The sequence below is a fragment of the Microtus oregoni genome, unplaced genomic scaffold, assembly GCF_018167655.1.
Source record: "Microtus oregoni isolate MIOR12 unplaced genomic scaffold, Mior012 000232F_ref0000196, whole genome shotgun sequence".
Classification (NCBI taxonomy): domain Eukaryota; kingdom Metazoa; phylum Chordata; class Mammalia; order Rodentia; family Cricetidae; genus Microtus; species Microtus oregoni.
The window spans coordinates 132,095-154,484 of record NW_024544899.1 but is presented as its reverse complement, the minus strand read 5'-3'; the positions used below and the strand labels follow the sequence as shown (position 1 = coordinate 154,484).

The 22,390-nt window shown below is 46.2% G+C and overlaps 1 protein-coding gene across 3 annotated transcripts in view; it reads right to left on the bottom strand.

The window, feature by feature from the left end:
* Positions 1–2,570: 2,570 nt before the first annotated feature.
* Positions 2,571–22,390, bottom strand: part of LOC121445630 (nyctalopin) — a 44,993-nt gene continuing 25,173 nt past the window's right edge. For all 3 annotated transcript variants that reach the window (XM_041647777.1, XM_041647774.1, XM_041647775.1), the window contains exon 3: positions 2,571–4,652. In XM_041647777.1, coding sequence (XP_041503711.1) covers positions 3,244–4,652 — 1,409 coding nt within the window. In that variant the 3' untranslated portion in view covers positions 2,571–3,243. The remainder of the gene's footprint in view (positions 4,653–22,390) is intronic.

Genomic DNA, 22,390 nt, shown 5'->3' with positions numbered 1-22,390 from the left:
ACCCTGTCTCAAAAATAAAAAATAAAGAGAGAGAGAGAGAGAGGGGGGGGGGGAGATCTGTGTTAGAATGGGCTAGGATGCTGTGGTAAAGGAGATTGGGATAAGGGAGGAGAAGGGGCCAAGGGGGAAGGGGAAGTGGTACTTGTCCTGGAGGAACAAAGGACTGCCTCTATATAGAGAGGAAACTGACATAGGTAAATGACAGTTTATAAAGGTAAAGGGGGAAACCTCGTGTTAAGGTAAGGTTTTTAATTTTAATTGGGCATGTTAATTAGGTAAGCTAAAGGGGGATTTTGATTGCTGGACTCTGGTAGTCAGCCCCAGGAGGAGGAAGTGGCCAAATAAGGGAAAATACCTTTAGGCTAGCTTCGGGAATGTAATCTAACAGTTTTTAGCAAGGCAGAGGAAATGGGAAGCAGGGCCAAGCCTGCCAGAGCCACACGCTCAAGTGGGCTAGTGTCCCTTCAGCCAAGCAGTAGGCAAGCATATTTGAACACTGCAGTAGTTTTGACTTAGTACTACTACTTGGTATTAAGAAATACTATTGCTGGGCATGATAGCACATGCCTGTAATCCCAGCAACTGAGGGGGTCGACTTCAAGGCCAGCTATTTAGTGAGACCCTGTCACACATAAACACACACAAAGCATGCATGAAATTATCAAAGAATTAAAAAATCATATTTTTAAAAAAGAAAAAAATACTGTTGCCATTGACGGCTTGGTACCCTAATCTGTGTGGGTTTTGAAAACTCACCTCTCTATATACAAAGAAAGGAACTCAGCACGTGAAGACTACATTTCCAGGACTTTGACAAATACAGCCCTCACTGTTCACAGTGTGGACACAAACTGGTGATGTGGGAGTCCCCTCTGTGTGCTGTGATTACCATTAATGAATAAAGAGAATTGCCCTAGACCTATACCAGGGCAGAACTTAGGTAGGCAGGGAAAACTAAGTTGAATGCTGGGAGGAAGAAGAGTGGAGTCAGAGAGAAGTCAGGGAGCTGGCTGGAGACAGACGTGCTAAAACTTCGCTGGCAGGCCACGACCTCGTGGTGATGCACAGATTAATAGAAATGGGTTAAATTAAGATGTAAGAGTTAGCCAATAAGAAGCTAGAGCTAATGGGCCAAGCAGTGATTCAATTAATACAGGTTCTGAGAGGTTATTTGGGTTCTGGGCGGCCAGGACAAACAAGCAACCCCCTCCTACAAACTGAAGCATCTGTTTAGCAGACACATGGCATATTTGCTGACCTGATCACCTTATGGCCCATTAGGAACCTGCACCTATTGTGGTAAGTTCAGAATGATTCTTCTGCAATTATGAACTAAGATGAGAGGTGATTGGGCAGTTTTTTGTGTTGTCTTCAGTGATGAATATAGAAGCCAGGTCCTTACCCATATTAGGCAAGCACTCTACCACTGATCCACAACCCCCAGCCCACGGGCCAACAGTTAGAGGGCAGTCTGCCAGTGCCCAAAGAGCTGCCAATTCCGGAGCTGACAAGACAGTCAACTTCGGCTCTTTTCCACATCCACCCGAAGAAACGCCAGTGTGTCAGGGACCCTGGGTGGGATTTGGCATCTGTACCCTCATATACCCCACACTCAGAGTACCTGTACATTCATTACAGGTGCTGGTGACCTTTGCCCTTAGGCATGCACCTTGAGAAATCTGAGTTCCCCTTCCCAGGTCCTTGCTGCTTTCTTCCCTCTTGGCCATTAGTCAGTCTCCATGCGAGCAGCTCATAATAATTTCATATTAACAGCTGGAGATGCTCTATCCTGCATCTGGTGAGAAGAGATATGCTTCTTGTTAGGCATTTTCTCTGCTTAGAGTCTCTCCACCAACATAAATAATTCCAATTAGAGTGAATTAAACCGAATTAAAAGATGTCCATGTTTAATAGATGGCCTTACTCCCGAGTGGCCCCCCGGGGAAACAGGGGGAGGGGAAGACTACGCAAAACCCAGAGGCCACGTGTTCATTCTCTGGCTAGCAGTTTAAATAGCCTGTGGGAGTGGTCTCAACCTTTCCTGGGGGGGGGGGGTACCGTTTGGCGGGCTTTCTTGACCCTCCCTAGGGAGGGGTCACCATTTGGCAGGCTTTCTTGGAGGTGGAGTTTGGACTGAGGCAACTCCTAGGGGAGGGAGCTTATGCCAGGAGCTGGGGGGATGCCCCCAGGCAAACAATCCCAACTTTTTGTATAAAGGGGTGTTAGGGAGCTGAGGTGATGCTTTAAAGGGGTGCCAGCGAACTGAGGTGAAGCCCCTCAACCAAACATTTCCTTGGATAAAGGGGCACCAGCTCAAGTCTGGCTGCTTCCTGCGGGCATGGGACGACATGGGAAAGGGGAGAGCTGGGAGTTGATGGGCTCATGCTCAGAGAGATGTGGCTGGAGAGGCATCCTGTTTACTGCCATCCTGGAGACCTCAGGCAGCTGTTTCTTGAGGAGATGAGAAGGCAGGTAGCTAGGAGAACCAGAAAAGAGGATTTGTTCTTCCTTGAAAGTTCACAATACATTGAAGGTTAACAATAGCATTTGAAAGACTGAAAAGTCTTACATTAGAGAAACTGGTCTAACTTTAATTTTAGCATTTTATAAATGTGGTCCACAAACACACCTTACTATAGGTCTGACAGTGCCTATAGTAAGAGATCAATTGTGATATAAAAGGCATGAGTCTTTTTTCCATTCCTCTTAATGGAACACCTCAGACCTCAGCAACCACCGCCTGCTTTGGATCTCAGTCTCTTTCCCAGGCCCCTTCTCTAATGGCCTGTCCGCCTTCCTGAACCTTGTTGTTCCTAAGCCCCTGGGAGCAGAAGGTAGAAAAGATATGGATTGAGTTTAGTGGGCTACTGGAGCAGAAGAGGTGATGGGTTCTTAGTACTTAGCCGATCGAGTCCCGCTTTAATTTAGGGCTCGTGGATATTGTTGCCTGGAGGTGGAAGGATGGGAGTTCCGGGAGCTTCCATTCCTCATCTACCCACCCAAGAGAGCATGCTCATTCTTCTCTTCTTCAATGGATGCCCATGTGAGAAGAGCAGAAACGTATACCCACTTAGGTGCCATTTCCCAGAGTGCTCCTCTGCCTAGGGCTATCTTTGGAGCAAGAACTTTTGTCACCAACCCCAATCGTATTCCCTCTCTTCTCACTACAGACACTCCAAATCACAGCCAAGTAAGTCTTTCCCTGTTGACCAAAGTGGTTTGGGTCACTTCAGTGTGGCAAAGTCAATCCCTCTGTAGGCTGAACACTACAGACTGTGCTAGGGTTAGCAAGAGGCAAGAGATGAACAGAAACATGGCCTTGCAGCCTAAGACCTCCACTCCAAGGGAGGGAAGGCTGTCATAGAGTGAGCCGTTGACCAGCTCCCAGGTGGTGTTGGCTACTTCCTCCACAGGGGCCCTTGGGGCCAGCAGCTTGGAGAGGAGGCTACTGAACCTGCTCACAGTGGTGGCCACTGGCTCTGGACTGAGGCCTGGGCTGGATGTGGTGAAGTTCAGCTCCTCGGGGTCCATACACAGGCCATCAGAGGAGTGCTCAAAGACCACCTGGCTGAGGTCCAGGCCGGCCACAGAACCTGGGGAGGCGCATGCCACATCAGCCACACGCCCCAAGCCCTCCATCCAATTGCGCAGCCACTCCAGATGGCAGTCACAATGCCAAGGGTTGCGGAAGAGGAAGAGGCGGCCCAGAAAGAAGCCTTGCTGGAAAGCGGTCCAGGAGAGCACGGTGAGGCGGTTGCCATTGAGATGCAGGGCCAGGAGGCCCGAAAGGTTCTGGAAGGCGCCTTCCTCCACAAAAGTGATGCTGTTGCGGTCCAGGTAAAGCAGCTCGAGCTCTGCCAGGTCGGAGAACCAGGCCCGCGCCACTCGGCCCAGCTCGTTGCCACCCAGATTGAGTGTGCGCAGGCGGCGCAGGCCTAGGAAGGCAGCGGCAGGCAGCGCGGCCAGCAGGTTGTCATTGAGCAGCAGGTGCTCTAGGGCTCCGCAGTCGCTAAAGGCCCCGGCGTGCACAGCCCGCACGCGGTTGGCCTGCAGGCTGAGAGAGCGCAGGTGCCTCAAGCCCCGCAACGAGCTGGAGGCCACGGCCTCGATGCGGCTGCGCTCCAAGTGCGCGTGCGTCAGGTTAGCCAGGCCGCGGAGCGCGCCGGGCACGCGACGGAACAGATTGTCGAAGGCCGTGAGCTCGCGCAGGGCGGGCAGCTCGGCCAGGAGACGCTCGGGCACGCTGAACAGGCGGCAGGCCGCCAGGTCCAGGCGGCGCAGGCGACCGAGCGCCGCGAAGGTTCGGGCATGCAGATAGCGCAGCTCACCATTGTGCGCCAGGCGCAGCTCGGCCAAGCGCGGTAGACCCTTGAAGGCGCCAGGCGTGATGAAGGACAGGTTGTTGTGGCGCAGCGACAGGCGGCGCAATGACGGTAGCGTGCCAAAGGCCCGCTCGCCCAGCATGCGCAGGCCATTCCGGTCTAGGTCGATGGAGACCGCCTCGCACGGAAACTCAGTGGGCACCCGCAGGAGACCAGCACGGTCGCAATGCACGGAGCAGCCACGCTCCATGCTGTGGCACGTGCAGGCCGCAGGACAGGCCTGCAAACAGGCCTCGGTGGCCCGGGTGCAGGGCAGGCCGAAGACCACCGCTGAACAAGAGAGGGGCCAGAAGAAGAAAAGACAAAGAACAGTAGTCAGAAGTCACCCCAGTAGCAAGTCGCAGACCCTCCACCAAGTCCTGCATCATCAAATGACCTCTTCCCATATGCTTACCAGCATACATTTCCCACCTCTAGTGCCCTCCCCTTTGCTTCCAATTGCCTTGATCAGCAAAAGCTATGCTATAGTCCCTGCGTCCCTTTTCTCTAAGCTTCCTCGCCTGTATCATCACAGTATGCTTTTAGAATGTCACTAGAAGCTTAGTCGCTTGTGTGGGGAGGGGAATCTCTGTGGATGTCACTATACCCTACTTTAAGCCCTGTGCTGCCCAGTGCAGTGGCCAATAGTCACATGGGCCCCTAACCATATGAAATGTGCCCAGCCCAAATTGAGCAATACAAGTATATAGAGGGTACCAAAAAGTAAAATATTACATCAACAATTAAGTATGGGTTACATATTGAAATGGTGTTTTTATATGATACATTGGGTTAAATATTAAACTTAATGTCAAATGTTTTACCTTTTTAATGTGGCTATATTTCTATTGGTGTCATTGGCCCCTTTCACCATAAAAATTCAATTTTTAAAAACTCCCAGTGAGTCCATTAAGCCTCATGAAAAAAAAAAGAAGAATTAAAGAGCAAGGGGGTTGCAAATGAAAGAAAAGCCTATTGTCTTCTTTTTCTTTTTCTTTAACAGTCACTTGAAAGTTAAAAATTAAGGATACCCTCAGATCCCAGTGAAACAGAATGAACTCTCAGACAAGTTCAACTGGAAGGAAGTGGGGAGCGAAACATTGTGGGGGATCCGGATTAGGTGCAGGCATTTGACTGGCTTGTTTGGGCGGTATGGGGTCCAGTGGGTTTTGTTAGTCACCACCGGTCAGTGACTGGTGAGTCACTCTGCTGGGTTTCTTGTTATCTTGTGATAAAGGACAAGCACATGCCATAAGTTGTCTATAAGGGAAAAGAGACTCCTGCTGGGTTATCAGGTTATGAATTAAGGGCATGAGAACCTTTTATTTTCCTGTCCCCACGAGAATGCCTATTTTGCTTTTTTCTCCATCTTGCTTTATTTTGTGCCTGTCAGGGGTGTTTACATGCAGAGGTCAGGAGACAACTTACAGGAGTCAGTTTTCTCCTTTCTATCATGTGAGTCCCAGGAATCAAACTCAGGTCTCTAGCTCGGTGGCAGATGCTCTTACCTGCTAAGCCATCTCGCCAGCACTATATGGACCATTATTTCAAAGATAGCATATTAAATACACTATCAGTGACTTCCTACGTCTCCAAAGAATTGATTATGGACACTACAGTTAAATTCCATTTATCAGCTTACTCTTTAGAAACTTGTTTACATTATACTGGGAAAGAAAAATGCTTATAAATTTTGTTCTGCAAATTCAAGTGGATGATCAAATAAAGTCATCAGAACCTGCCCTCTCCCAGTATGGTTGCCACTGACAACAAACAGGATATCATTATGTGCTTCCTCATGCAAGACTGTGGTCCCAAGCCTAGTCTGAGGACCAATAGAAAAGACAGAGTACTTGGCTAACACACAAAGCCCTGGGTTCATCTATAGCCCTATATAAACTGAGTGTATGGTACATGCCTGTAATGCCAACACTCAGGAAGTAAGGGCAGGAGGATCTCAAATTCATCTTCAGCTACACAGCGAGTTTCAGGCCAGCCAAGGACACATAAGAACCTGTAGAAAAGAGAAGGAAGAGAAGCGAGAAAGCAGCACTGACAGATGGACCATTTGGTGTTCCAGACAAGTGGTTTCAGGCAGTATTCAATTTCACAGTTTATATAAGGAAAAGGAGTGTCCAGGTGTAAATGCGCCCGATTTCCAGCAAACACCCCTGTTCTGTCATGCCCCCCATCATGTTCACAGTACCTTGCCTCTCTAAGGCACTGTGGGAACCTGAAGGCAAAGACAACACAGGGTATGTTCAAGGTGCTTGCTGCCACCTCTGTAGGCTTACTCAGCCCCACGGTTCATCTGTTGTGAGCACTCCATGGTTTCTCAGCTGTTCCAGGGGGGATTCGGCCATTCCAGATTTGTCTTTGAGCATTCAATTGAAAACAGGCTACTTCGATATTCTGCTGTTAAGGAAGCTTGATATAGCTTTCCCTTCTCCCTAAAAACTGTGAAATAGACATTAAGCTGCCAGCAAGATTCTTGGAACCTATACCATCAGAATGGCTGTGAATAAGATCTCTGTTGATTGGTATACCCTGCTAGGGAGGCAGGGCCAAGAACCTCAACTACAGTCCTCTGCAGAACAAAGGGGTAACCTGTTCTCATCAACCCTTCCAACTAGGTCAAGTTGAAGTCTCACATTTCCTTACTAACAGCCCTTCATTCTACTTGCTTCTCCTTTATAATTAAGAAAAGTATGCTCTCAATCCCATGACTCGCTTATCCCCGCTGAACAGCCAGCATTGTTCCAAGCACACAGTATGGTCAATAAATGTTTGCAGAAGTAAATGGAATTGATGCCTTCCTTTGTAAGATTCTTGCCAAAGAATGTCATTTGTTTTAAGTTGTAGACAACTCATAGGATTACAAGAAGGTGGCTCACAACTGTCTATAACTTGAGCCGTAGAGGACTATATTAACTATACTATATGTATAATGCAAAAGATCAAAAAGGTGGTTGCTAATGATTTTAAATGCTTTCAAGAGATCGAGAGATGTGGAATGAAGCTTTTCATTGTATATTGCCTTTTGGGGGGGTTATTTGCTTGTTTTTTTGGGGGAGTTGATGCAGTGATATTTTATTTGTATATTAATAAATAAAGCTTGCCTGAAGATTAGAGTGCAAATCTAAGCCACTAGAGGTCAGGGAGTGGTGACACATACCTTTAATCCCAGGACTCAGGAGACAGAGGTAGATGAATCATCTCTGTGAATTCAAGGCTATCCTGGGCTACACAAGATCAATCCAGAAACAGATCCAGGTGGTGGTGGCTCAAACCTTTCATCCCAGTGTTTGGGAGGCACACACCTTTAATCCCAGCACTAGGGAGATGGGGACAGAAGCGATATGGCTGGGCAGAGAGAGGCATATAAAGGGGAATGGTGTGGGAGTGTCATATATCAATCTGTTGATTTCATTGGTTAAGCAATAAAGAAACTGCTTGGCCCCCATAGGTTAAAACATAGGTGGGAGGAGTAAACAGAACAGAATGCTGGGAGAAAGAAGCTGAGTCAGGAATCGCCATGATTCTCCCACTCCAGGCAGACGCAGGTTAAGATCATTCCTGGTAAGCCAGCTTGTGGGCTACACAGATTATAAGAAATGGGCTAGTCTAGGTGCAAGAGTTAGCTGAGAAAAGGCTAGATATAATGGGCCAAGCGGTGTTTAAAAGAATACAGTTTCCGTGTAATTATTTTGGGTAAAGCTAGCCGTGCAGGCGGCCGGGTGCCAGAACGTAGCCCACCGCTCCTACTACTACAGGGGAAGAGACAGGAACTCACTGGAGTGTGGAGTCTGATATTTGGTGGAAACACAGTGCAGTCTAGGCAGTCGCCCCTTTGGTCTGAGCATTGGTAGAGGGAAAAGGTCTCTCTAGCGGCTTACTGCTCTGCCTCTCTGACCTTCAGCTTTAACCCCTATATCTGACTGTGGGTTTTTATTATTCATGCTACAAGTTGGTTGGTTTTTTGGTGTATTTGTTTCCTTTGGTTTTTCGAGACAGGGTTTCTTTGCATAGCCCTGGGTATCTTGGAACTTGCTACAGACCAGGCTGAGCTCGAACAGATCTGCTTGCTTCTACCTCCCAAGTGTTGGGATTAAAGGTGAGTGCCACCATGCCCATCTGCTCTATATTCTTTTTTATGATTAAAAATTTGAGCCACGTTGTTATAGTTTGAATCTAAAAATTATGCCTCAAAGCCTCATACAGGAAAAGCTCAGCTGCCAGCTGGTGGGCTTCAAGAGATGATTGGATCATAGTTCAGTGGATTGTTGAGAGGCAGGAGGAAGAAGGTGGTGGCACACACCTTTAGTCCAAGCGCTCAGAAGGCAGAGGCAGAGAGGCCAACCAGACCTACAGAATTCCAGGACATCCAAGGCTACACAGAGAAACCCTGTCTTGAAACACCAAGGAGCAAAGAGAGAGGAGGAGGTGGAGCGCCGTAAGGAGAGCTGTGAAGGGTCTGTCTCATCCCAGGACTCTCTGTCTCTTCTTACTTCTGATGGCCATAAGGCAGGCAGCTCTGCTCCTTCCCACTCAACATGCTGTACTGTTTCACTATGGGCCCAGAAACATCAAAATGACACGGACTGAAGCCATGAGCCACATTGTGCATGTGAGAAGTGCCCAGAGAGGACACAAGAGTGCTTCCGGTCCTCTGGAGCTGGAGTTCCTGGCTGGAAAAGCGGTACTTGCTTTTAATCACTGAGTCAGGCATTTTTTTTTAATTTATTAAAAATTTCTACCTCCTCCCCTCCTCCTATTTCCCTCCCACTCCCTCTCCCTCTCCAGTCCTAAGAAAAGTCAGGGTACCCTGCCCTGTGGGAAGTCCAAGGCCCTCCCCCCTCCATCCAGGTCTAGGGAGGTGTGAGTCAGGCATTTTCTTTTTAACATGATGAGAAAAAAGATACCATGTGGATACTTAAGCTATTTCAAAAAATAGATTGTAGTTTACTTTAAATTTCTACAAAATGGTCTGTCAATATACCACCGTTAGAGACCTATTTTTGGTCTCTGAAACCTTGATAACCATTAGAAATAGTAACTAATTTACTGGATTAGTAAAAAAAAAATTAAGTTGAATCAAGTCAGTTCTCAAAACAGACAACAAAACTCCAGTATTAGCTTACCCGGTATGAAGACCAGGTATGTGCTTAGTAAGCCAGAAAAGCGGGGCACCAAGAACTATTTAAAATCACTAATAATAGCATACTGTGGTGAGTTCTGCTTGCAATCATAGGACAGTATCTTCCATCAGATGACTTTCTGCTGGTCGCTACAATATGCCCATACTTGATGCAACAAGGAGGCCGCAAAGAAAGGTCTAGGTGGTGTGCTACCCAGGGCTTCACGTTGGAAATACATGGGCCATTGTAATACTCTCAAACCCAAGCTAATACTATCAAGATCTTTAGGGGTGAGACCAGGCACTGCTATTTGTAAAGCTCCAAGGGGCTGATTCCAATATGCATTCAAAGTAAGAAACCAAGGACCTAAGCAGACCTACTTTATAAAAATGGGGCTCATCAGTAGGGGGTGGGGGAAAGTTACAAGATCTAACAGAGGGATCCAAGCCTAAGGATATAACAAAAGGAGTTAGTTGTAAGCAGGTGTTTACCAACACTGGGCCGGAAACACTCATAGCCCAGTCTTCCTGCCATCCAAGAGACACAGCAACCACATCAACAGATGAGTGGCTGGACGAATGTGGCATAGCCATACAAGTAAATCTACTTTGGGTATGCATGTGTGTTTGTACACTTGTGGATGCATGTGTGTTCATGGAGGACAGAGGTCAACAAAAAAGGGTCTCCCTCAGTGACCACCATATTGAGATAGTTTCCTGCTGAACCTGGAAGTCTCCCATTTAGTTAGACTAGAGAGCCCCGTGTCTCTGCCTCCTCAGCAATGGGCTTACAGGCTGTAATCTTGCAGCTCCTGCTTTTTTATGTGGGTGCTAGGAATTGATTGTGTTTCCTCGCTAAGCCATCTCTTCAGCCCTCATTTTTAGTTCCTGTCTCTCTTTTGAAAGTCATGTTCCCTATGCTTTCCCTGTGAATTCTTTTAGCATGTTTATAATAAGCCTTTCCTTGGTAATCCTAATGTAAGTTGTCTATGGGCCTGCTTGAAGGCAAAGGAAGGTAGACAAAAGCTATAAGAAGACAATGGAAAACAATGGAAATGGTAGATGGTCTCTAAACATACAAAACCTCTCTTTCTCACCTTAATTGCTTACAACCAAGTGATTGTTTACAACAAAAAATAGCAATGTATTATGAGTTTATAACAAATATGAGGGAAAATATGACAAAGTAATATAAAAGAAGCATGAATTACTTTTATAAAGATCTTCCATTTGCCAGGCGGTGGTGGCACACACTTTTAATCCCAGCACTTGGGAAGCAGAGGCAGGCAGATTTCTGTGAGTTCAAGGCCAGCCTGGGCTACAAGAGCAAGTTCCAGGACAGGCTCCAAAGACTGTTGACAATAGCTTTGATCTGTGAAGAGGTCAATTTAAGAGAACTATTTCTCCCACCTGGATAGAGACCTAACATTCCAAGCTGCCAAAACTTCAAAGAGAATCCAGTTGAGCTGTCCAATCACCTAGCCAAGGGAACACCTCTAAAGAAGAAAGGTTCACCTTAAGCCACACTAAAAAGCTAGGGGTATAATGAATCCCTTTTAGAGAGCTAGTGTAGTCTTCCTTCCCACAACTCCCACCCTGAAGGCCAGTAGTTTCCAGAAGGTTAGTCTGCCTTCCTGAATCACTCAGACAAGTGTCACGCCCTTTTCTTCTGTGTCCATTCGAAGCAGGCTCCTTTGCGCTCCTTTGCACCTTGCCTGCTTTGGTGGGTTTTTTGTGGTTGTTATTGTTGTTTTTCTCAAAATCTAATAAAATTGTTCTCAAGATTTTTTTCACTCTATTCTCATTTTTTTTTTTTTGAGACAAAGTCTCACTACATAGCCCTAGCTGTCCTGGAACTCCCTGTGTAGACCATACTGGCCTTTAATGTACAGAGATCCACCTGCCTCTGCCTCTCCAGTGCTGGGATTAAAGGCACATGCCACCATGCCTGGCCAAATTCTTTTATTAACAAAATTCAGACTAAGACTTCTGAAAGGGTCTCCAAGCTCGCTGGTAACATTTAGCAACTCAACCCAGACTCTCCAAATTTATGGTAACAAGATTTGGTGTGGGAGAATTGTCTGTATTCTGTCAATCATGTTCTAAATAAATGCTGATTGGCCAGGCAGGAAGTATAGGCACGTCAACCAGACATGAAGCAGAGGCGGGGCAATGAGAACAGGAGAATTCTAGGAAGGAGGAAGCCCATTCCTCCGAGTCCTGCCCAAACCACCAAAGAAGCAGGATGTGACCTGCCCCGCTGAAAAAGGTACTGAGCCATGTGGCTAACATAGATAAGGATAATGGGTTAATATAAGCTACCAGAGCTAATAAGAAGCCTGAGCTAATGGGCCAATCAGTTTATCATTAATATAGAATCTCTGTGTGAATTTCTTTGGGGCTTACCAGCTATGGGAACTGGGCAGGACAGAAACCACAACAAGCCTGCCCCTCATGTTACAAAGATTAGTTAAAGATCCACCAGGACAAATTAGACCTGCATATTGTAATCCCTAGAAAATCAAAAGAATCTCAACCCCTACCTCACACCATGCACAATGAGCAAACTCCCATAAACCGTGAATGTAGGAAATAGTTCAGGAACTGTGGCAACATATGTCATATGGGTGACACAAACATGTATAATGCCACTCAGATTTTACAGATTTCTTTTTCTCACATAATAACCAAGTTTTTAAAATTTGAAACAGTGTTTCACTTGTAGTCCAGTCTGGCCTTGAACTTACAATCCCCTTGCTTCAGCCTCTCAAATTCTGAAATGACAACTGTATGCCATCATGCCCAGCTGTAAAACTCAAGTTTAATAAGTGTTTGTTCATAGATACAGGACATTATTTCATTGATTCTTACAGCCTTACATCTAAGCATTATTCTCCTGATCTCAAAAAGGAAAGTGAAATGGGTGGAGATAAATGGCATTAATTTTTGTTTCTCTTTCCACTGAGCCTTACTGTCTCCCAGCCCACACACCTAATGTGAGCTGCTGTGACCGGCTTTGATATGAAAGAACAGCACGTTCTGACCTTTGAGGAGCCTTCCGGCACTCATTGTCCATGCTTCTACAGCAATTGTTACCAAGCACCGTTTCTAAGAAAACATGCCCCACTCAAAGTCCCGTGGGTCTCTGCTGCCTCCTCCTAGGCACAGCTGTTTGCACCATTCCACTTTGATGTAAGCACATCTAATTGGATCCATTCCTTCTGTATGAAAATGGAACAAGTGCTAAGCCGCTGGCCAGCAAGTCCCTGTGAGTGCAAGCCCGTCGATTACTGGGGCTTGGGTTTGTATGGAAGCCACGTGTGATATGTGTGTAGTGATACAGGCCTGTAATCCCAGCACTTGGAGGATGAAGGCAGGAGAATCTGGAGTTCAAGACCATCATTGGCTACATAACGAGTCTGAGGTCAGCTTGAGCTAGAGTATGTTCTGTCTAATAAACAAATCCCCAAATGAACAAAACACAGCACAGCAACATATGACTCGAAGCAATGCAGAGGCAGAAGCCAAGGGCAGTGTGAGGAGTGCAGTGCACGCATAGTGCCTCCACTCAGAGCACCATAGCCGAGTGTCCTAAACCGGGGTAACTTGCTAGTAAACAAACATTTCCCATGGTTCTGCGGGCTGGGGAGGTCCAAATCAAAGCAGATTCAGTGGCTGGTGGGGGCTGGCTTCTTCTTGCTTTGTCTTCATGGCAGAAGGAGTGGAGGAGCTCTCCAACATCTTCCTTATAAACATACCAATGCTGGGCCAGGCGTGGTGCGCACACCTTTAATCTCAGCACTAGGGAGGCAGAAACAGGCAAATCTCTCTGAGCTCCAGGCCAGCTATGGATACATAGTAAGACCCTGTTCCCCCCACCCCCACCCCCAAAAAATTCCAGTTTTGAGAGTTTCTTATCACCTCCCAAAAGACCCTGCCTCCCTCCTCATTGTAGCCCACTAGGAATTTTATTTCAGTTGTGCCTTAGGAATGAAATCCAAATGTTCAGTGCACTCGTGCAGAGAGAGCAATAGATTTGAGTCCCAACAGGGCCTTGCTAGAACTTTCTGTGTTACTGCCCTGTTCCTGTTTCAGAAATCCATTGAAGCCATCTGCAAGTGAATTCTGTTCCTTACAGCCAAATGATTACTGGTTATAGTAGTCATGCGACAGAAGAAAGGATGCTGCCTTTTCGGTACTCTTTCCACATTCACCTAGAAGCCAGGAACTCTCCTTCCTCACTTTGTCTAGCATTTAGGGCCCAGAGGAAGTGACCTAGATTGGTCAAGCCAGCCAGCAAGATTTAGAAACAGAAGGAGACCTCAGGCAGAAACCATCTTCTGGCCAGATGGCAGGAGAGTCACTTGCTTTCAGATTTACACAGTGGTGAAGAAAAAGAAAAAAATAAATAAAATAAAAGATCTGCATGCTGGGGCTGGAGAGATGGTTCAGAGGTTAAAAGCACTGGCTACTCTTTTAGAGGTCCTGAGTTCAATTCCCAGCAACCATATGGTGGCTCACAACCATCTGTAATGAGATCTGGTGCCTTCTTTTGGCCTACAGGCATACAAGCAGGCAGAACACTATGCACATAATAAATAAATAAATCTAAATAAATTTTTTAAAAAGATCTGCATGCTGGAATTGCTGGCACCTGACTCCTCACATGTTTCCCATGTGCAGGTGACCCATGAAAGGGCAATGGCTGGGGTCTGTGCTAGACTTGCCCACTTCCTGATATAGGCATTTCTCCTGTCAGTGAAGCCTCTGTTGAAGAATGCTAAGAATACCTAATGTCAGCAAATAAGCTCCCATTAGCCTCTGCAGCCTATAAGTAGGTCCTAGAGTTTGCAGCCAGATTTTTTCTATTCATTTGTGTGTTTGTGCATGCACACGTGTGCATATACACACACGTGTGTGCCACAGCATGCATATGGAGGTCAGAGGACAGCTTGTGGGAGTCATTTCTCCCCTTGTACCATGTGGGTTCTAAGGCTCGAACTTGGGTCATCAGTCTTAGTGGCAAACACCTTTACTCGCTTAGCCATCTTGCTGGTAAAAATCCTTAGGCAACAGCCCAACGCAGGTGTTAGAGTTTGGCTTTGAAATATCTTTCCAAAGGCCCACATGCTAAAACTAGGCCCACAACCCCTGAAACTGCTAGGAGAAACCTTTAAGAAACGGGGCTGAATGTACTCACTCATATTTGGTTTCTAGCCATAAACCAAGGACATTGAGCCTATAATTAGTGATCCTAGAGAAGCTAAATAAGGAGAACCCAAAGAAAAACATATAGGCATCCTCCTGAATATTAACCTTCAGCAAGTGATGAAAGGAGACAGAGACAGAGACCCACATTAGAGCACCGGACAGAAATCTCAAGGTCCAAATCAGAAGCAGAAGGAGAGAGAGCACGAGCAAGGAACTCAGGACCGCGAGGGGTGCACCCACACACTGAGACAAGGGGATGTTCTACTGGGAACTCACCAAGACCAGCTGGCCTGGGTCTGGAAAAGCCTGGGATAAAACCGGACTCTCTGAACATAGCGGACAATGAGGACTACTGAGAACTCAAGAACAATAGCAATGGATTTTTGATCCTACTGCACGCACTGGCTTTGTGGGAGCCTAGGCAGTTTGGATGCTCAACTTATTAGACCTGGATGGAGGTGGGGGTTCCTTGGACTTCCCACAGGACAGGGAAGCCTGATTGCTTTTCGGGCTGAGGGGGGGGGGGGCTTAATTGGGGGAGGGGGAGGGAAATGGGAGGAGGTGGCGGGGAAGAGACAGAAATCTTTAATAATTAAATAAATTTAAAAAAAGAGTGAAAAAAATAAAAAAAAAAAGTTCCAAGCCAAAAAAAAAAAAAAAAAAAGAAAAAGAAACGGGGCTGACTTAGAATAGGTCTTTGGAGGGAGAGGTGTCCTTGAAGAGACTATTAGGATCCCAGCCCCGGGCCTTTTTCTCCCTTTGATTACCAAATTTAGTTGCGTGGTCTTCTTCTGCCACCTGCCAGCCACCGTGATATACTGTGCCATCTCAGGCCTAAAGCAGCAGAGCCAAATGGCCAGGGATGGAGGCCTCGGAAGTGCTAAGTTCAATAAACCCTCCCTCCTTGTAAGCTGTCTATTTGACTATTTGGTCCAGAAATGGAAAGCTAACACAACCAGACCCCTTCATTTTGTAGTATGGCCTCCCTCCTCCTTGCCTCTGAGGAACTGTGAACAATTCACCTTGCCCAAGAAAATAACCTGAATTCAGAACCAAAAGGAAATTCCTCCCCTTTCCTTGCCCAGAAAGTTTGTAAGAGGGGATTGAAAAGGGTCAGGGCGGTCCTGGCTTTTCCACCTCCAGATGGGAGGTGGTGTCTCTCAGAATCAGCAGTGATGATTCCAGAAACAAGTCTCCTTGGCTGTCCTGAGCTGAGTTCCATGGGAAACCCTTGGCCAGAAAAGCCCATTTGCCCAATTAAAACAAAGATCACAGTCTGTGAGAACAGAAAGTCAACTCATTTGTTAGTTGCTTAGCAATGTCTCCTCTCACAGCGGTATTCTGGGGACAGATTCATCTGGAAACCAGAAGAGGTTTCAGAGCTTTCCTCTTTGGTCTAAGGAATAGGGAGGGGAGGACTAGAAATATTCGAGATGGGCCTGGCATCGTCGGCCATGAGGCTTTCCAAACATTCCTTCTTCAAACCCTTCTCCGAGGACATGTCCTGCTGCCCTACTTTTCTCGTATGCTTTGGGTCTTTGGGTGCTCTCACCCCCACTTTCTCATTCTGCCCCCTTCTTTTTGTTTGTTTTTGGTTTGGTTTGGTTTGGTTTGGTTTTTTGATAGAGTTTCTCTTTGTAGCCCTACCTGTCCTGGAACTTGCTCTGTAGACCAGGCTGGCCTCGAACTCACAGAGTTCTGCCTGCCTCTGCCTTCTGAGTGCTGGGATTAAAGGCGTGTGCCACCACTGCCCAGCTTTCTTTTGTAATTTTTATTTGCTCTTATCTCATATGATGTGGGAGTGTCTTTATCTATCTGTTGCTTTCATTGGTTAATTAATAAAAAATACTGCTTGGCCTGATAGGGCAGAATTTAGATAGGCGGAGTAGACAGAACAGAATGCTGGGAAGAAGGGAAGTGAGGCAGACGCTATAGCTCTCCTCTCCAAGATGGATGCAGGTTAAGATCCTTCCTGATAAGCCACCACCTCGTGGTGCTACACAGATTAATAGAAATGGGTTAGTCAAGATGTGAGAGTTAGCCAGTAAGAGGCTAGAGCTAATGGGCCAGGCAGTGTTTAAAAGAATACAGTTTCCGTGCAATTATTTTGGGTAAAGCTAGTCAGTGGCCAGGAGCCGGGTGGCGGGAAGTGGCCCGAAGCTCCATACTACACTCATAAAATACATCCCCACCACAATTTCCCCTCCCTCTCCTCCTCCCAGTTGCCCCACCAACACCTCCCTCTCCCCCAGATCCATTTCCCACCATCTCTCCCCGCCACCAAGAAAAGAGTAAGCTTCCCAGGGACATCAACTAAAGACAGCATAATGAGATACAGCAAGACCAGGCACAGATCTTCTCATCAAGGCTGGAGAGTATAACCCAGTAGGAGGAAGAGGGTCCTAAAAACAGGCAAAAGAACCACAGACATCACCACTCACAATGTCAGGGGTCCCCCAGAAACACCAAGCCAACTGTAACATATATCCAGAGGACCTCGAGAAAATCGTGAAGGCTCCATGATTGCCACTTCAGTCTCTGCGAGCCCCCATGTTGCTCCCTTCTTTTTAGGCCTCATACAGGTTATCTCATCCCATCACTCCGTTCCCTCATCTTATTGTGTGCAGCTATGAGGAACAGGACACTGTACTGCTTGGGACAGCCATGAGAGCACTGGACCAAGCCAGAAGTGGACTCCACAAGCCACTTGTCACAGGATTAAAGCTCATAAGGTACAAATCCCTCAAAACCAAGTGGAAATATGTCCCAGAATAGGAAGCAAAACACCAGGTGTTCTGTTTAGGTTAAATATCCCCTAAAAGCTCATGTGCTGAAGGTTTGGCCCCCAGCCTGTGGCACTGCTGGGAGGCAATGAAACCTTTCAGAGGCAGTCAGGTGCCTGGGTATGTGCCATTGTGAAGGGATACTAGGTCTTCAGCATACACACACGCCCTCCTAGCTACCATGAAGTAAGAAGCTTGGCTCCACCATATGTTCCCCACCATCATATTCTGCTTCACCACAGCCCCAAAGCAATCCAGTCACAGACTGAAGCCTCTGAAGGCAGGCGACAAATCCTCTCCTCCTCAGCAATCTCTCTATTCCAAACTGGTGTGGGATTGTTTGTGACTTAGGCCTTCCTCTCTCTCTCTCTTTCTCTTTCTCTCTCTCTCTCTCTCTCTCTCTCTCTCTCTCTCTCTCTCTCTCTCTCTCTCTCTCCCCCTTGGTTTTTTTGAGACAGGGTTTCGCTGTAGTTTTGGAGCCTGTCCTTGTAGACCAGGCTGGCCTCAAACTCACAGAGGTCCGCCTGCCTCTGTCTCCCGAGTGCTGGGATTAAAGGTGTGCGCCACCACCGCCCGGCTCTCCTCAGCAATTTCTTAGCACAGGTATTTTTACCATGGCCATGGAAAGCTGACTGGCACATCAGGTATCAGAATATTGAAGCTGTTACTATGGAGAAACTGCAAAGGACATAGGATGGTCCAGCCAGGGCTACACATTAGAATCCCATGGGGAGTTTTTTAAAAAAAAAAATTCATAATGCCTAAGCCAGTTATAACAAAGATAAACCCCTGCGTTGGTGTGTTTTTCTGTTGTTTTGTTTGTCTGTTTAGTTGTCAATGCTGATCATGAAACACAAGGGCTTGTGCATACTAGGAAAGCACTCTGCCTCTTAGACGTCACATCCTCAGCCCTTGTTTTGTTGTTGTTGTTGTCGTTTGGTTTTTGGTTTTGAGGCAAGGTCTTGTTATATAGCTCAGATTGGTCTGGAGCTCACAATGTAGGCCAGGCTAGCTTCAAATGTGTGACCCTCCCATCTCTACCTACCAAGTGCTGGGATTTCAGGAACATGCCATTGTGCCTTGCCAGAACCTTGGTATCTTTAAGGTTCCACAGGAGGGGCTGCGGTAGCAGTGCAGTCTGTAAAGTGCTATAAAGGACCCGACTTCCATCCCCAGAAAGCACACGAAGAGGACGGGCAGAGTTGTGCACACACTGCTAATCCCAGAACTGGGGAGGCTCATCTGTGGGGCTCACTAATCAGTCAGACTGTCTTACTTGGCGAGTTCCAGGCCAGTCTCAAAAAGAATCATCCTGAGGATGGCCTTGGAGATTGTCTCATCGTGCACATACACACAAACACACAAACACACACCATCCAAGCAAATACAGCTCCACGGGTGATTTCAATGTGAAGCTAAAGCAAGAATCTTTGTGGCCTTTGTAAAAATGGGATTCATTTGTGTTGTGCAAAACGTTGTGGTAAGCTAGATGTTGGAGCACACACCTGGAATCCTAGCACTCTGGATGAATTGATGAATTTCAAAAACGTGAAAGCTGGGATTCACAATACGGATCAGTATTTCACTTACTCAGGCAGAGAGAGCACAAGTTCAACAAGTTCAAGGCCATCCTAGACAAGATAGTGAGACCCTGTTTCAAAAAAAAGCACCTGGCATGACAGCGCAGGCCTTTAATCCCAGCACTCAGGAGGTAGAGGCATGTGGATCTCTGTGAGCTCAAGGTCAGCCTGGTCTACTTAGTGAGTTCCAAGACAGCCAGGACCCTGTCTCAAAACACTAAAAAGAAAAAAGAAAAAGAGGTCTGGGCTATAGCTCAGTGATAGAGGGCTTACAGATCATGGGTGAGGCCCTAGGTACAATCCCCAGAACTGCAAAACAAATTCTGTTTGGTGAAATAAGCTAGTCACACAAGGCCATATATCATGTTACTTCCATTTACAGGAAACATCCAGAAGAGGTAAATTCATAAAGACAGAAAGCAGATTAGTGGTTGCCAGGAGCCGAGAAGAAGGGCAAACTGTGAATAACTGCTTGATAATAGCACAAAATTTCAAAACTTCTGGACAGCGCAAAGCTTGTAGAGACTCGATAAAAGTGATAGTTGCGTAATGTTGTGCTAACGTCACAGTTTAAAGGAGTGGTACATTCTGTGTCAATTTTACATCAATTTGTAACAAAAGTTACAAGGTGTCCCTAAATCGAAGCAAACACCAGAGATGAGCTCTGGGTTTGTGACCTGGCGAGATGGACGAACCAGCTCCAAGCTGCAGGGAAGCGTTACTGGCGAGGCTCAAGCGCCCCACAGAATGCTGTCTCTTAATAAGGAGCAGCTGGGGAACTTCTCCCTGGTGGCACCAGGCTCGGCAAATGTGTTTTTCTCCCCCGAGGTTTGCTGAGGGAATGGTTACTCATGGAGTTTCCAACCACAGGCTGAGCTTGGAATATTTTTTTTTTATTCTCATTGTTTGAAAAAGACTTGCGCCTCCCAAAACTAAAATAGTATGGGAAAATATGGTCTGGTTTCTGGTTTCAGCAGAATGTATTTAGCCATTTTGGCTCGAGAAATCATTCTCTTCCCACTCCTGGCAAATGCTTCCCCAACTGCTCCTCCAGCCAAGCCCAGTGCTAGGTTTTCAAAACAAAACTAACTGGGGGAAACAGAAATGTACCGGGGGCACCACGCCATGGCCTCTGGCCTCAGGCGACCCCAGAACCTGCTTCTTACACCATGCAGGCACCTTCTGTAACAAGAAGGCAAAGAAGAAGCTGAAGAGAGGCTCAGCGTGTGACATAAATAAATCCATGCAGCTTTTCCAGAAAAGAGTTGGAGAACCTGGTAACCTAGCAAATCCACGCAAAACATATGAAACTGACCAGGTACCACAAGACTTGTAAGAAAAGAAATAGCAAAGGAAGAAAAAAAAATCAATGTGGTGATGGCAGGTGTGGGACTTTTTCTCTCATATTTATTATTTTTGTTACATGTCTGTGGGTGTTTTGCCTGCATGTACGTTTGTGCATGGAGTTTGTGTGGTGCCTGTGGAGGCCAGAAGAGGGTGTCAGGTCTCCTGGAACTGGAGTTACAGACAGTTGTGAACCACCATGTGGGTGCTGGGAATCGAACCAAAGGTTTCTGGAAGAGTAGCCAATGCTTTAACCACTGAGCCATCTCTCCAGCGCCTCCATTTTTTTCCTTTTTAGTTACTTTTGAGACTGAGTCTCCTGTAGTCCATGCTGACCTTGACTTATCTATTGAGGTCGAGGATGGCCTTTGACTCCCGATCCTGCTGCTCCTGCCTCCATCTCTTGAGTGCTGCGCTTAGATTCATGTGTCATCATGCCCAGCTCAGGTGGTAGGCCCTTCAACAACCGGAACTTAGTTGTCTTACTTAGGGTTTTCTATTGCTGTAAAGAAACACCATGACCATGAAACCAAATAGAAGACCCGGATATCAATCCACACACCTTTGAACACCTGATCTTTGATAAAGAAGCAAAAATATCAAATGGAAAAAAGAAAGCATATTTAACAAGTGGTACTGGCATAACTGGATATCAACATGTAGAAAAATGAAAATAGACTCATATCTACCACCATGAACAAAACTCAAGTCCAAATGGATCAAAGACTTCAACATAAAGCCAGCCACACTGAACCTTATAGAAGAGAAAGTGGGAAGTACACTTGAATGCATTGGCACAGGAAAACACTTCCTAAACAGAATCCCAGCAGCACAGACACTGAGAGAAACAATTACTAAATGGGACCTCCTGAAACTGAAAAGCTTCTGTAAAGCAAAGAACATGGTAAACAAGACAAAACAACAGCCTACAGAATGAGAATAGAGCTTCACTAACCCCACATCAGACAGAGATTTGATCTCCAAAATACACTAAGAACTCAAGAAATTGGACACCAAAAGGTCACATAATTCAATAAAAAATGGAGTACAGACCTAAACAGAGAACTCTCAACAGAAGAATATAAAATGGCTGAAAGACACTTAAGGAAATGTTCAACATCCTTAGTCATCAGAGAAATGCAAATCAAAACAACTCTGGGATTCCATCTTACACCTGTAAGAATGGCCAAGATCAAAAACACTGATGCCAGCTTATGCTGGAAAGGTTGTGGGGTAAAGAGAACACTTCTGCATTGTTGGTGGGAATGCAAGCTGATACAGTCCCTTTGGATATCACTGTGGTGATTTCTCAGAAAATTAGGAAACAACCTTCCTCAAGACCCAGTAATACCACTTTTGGGTATATATCCAAAGGATGCTCAATTGTGCCACAAGGACATGTGCTCAGCTATATTCATAGCAGCTTTGTTTGTCATAGCCAGAACCTGGAAACAACCTAAATGCCCCTCTATTGAAGAATGGATAAGGAAAATGTGGTACATTTACACAATGGAGTATTACACAGCAGAAAGAAATAACGGCATCTTGAATTTTGCAGACAAATGGATGGAGCTAGAAAACATTATTTTGAGTGAAGTAACCCAGACCCAGAAAGACAATTATCACATGTACTCACTCATAGGTGGTTTTTAAACATAAAGCAAAGAAAGCCAGCCTACAAACCACAATCCCAGAGAACTAAGACAATAATGCGGACACTAAGGGAGACTTACATAGATCTAATCTACATGGGAAGTAGAAAGTATAAAAAGACAAGATCTCCTGAGTAAATTGGGAGCATGGGAACCTTGGGGGAGGATTGAAGGGAGAGGGGAGAGGCAGGGAGAGGAGCAGAGAAAAATGTAGAGCTCAATAAATATCAATAAAAAAATAATCAGAAAAAAAAGAAACACCATGACCATGGCAACTCTTAGAAAGAACACATTCAATTAGGTAGGCTCAATTACAGTTTCA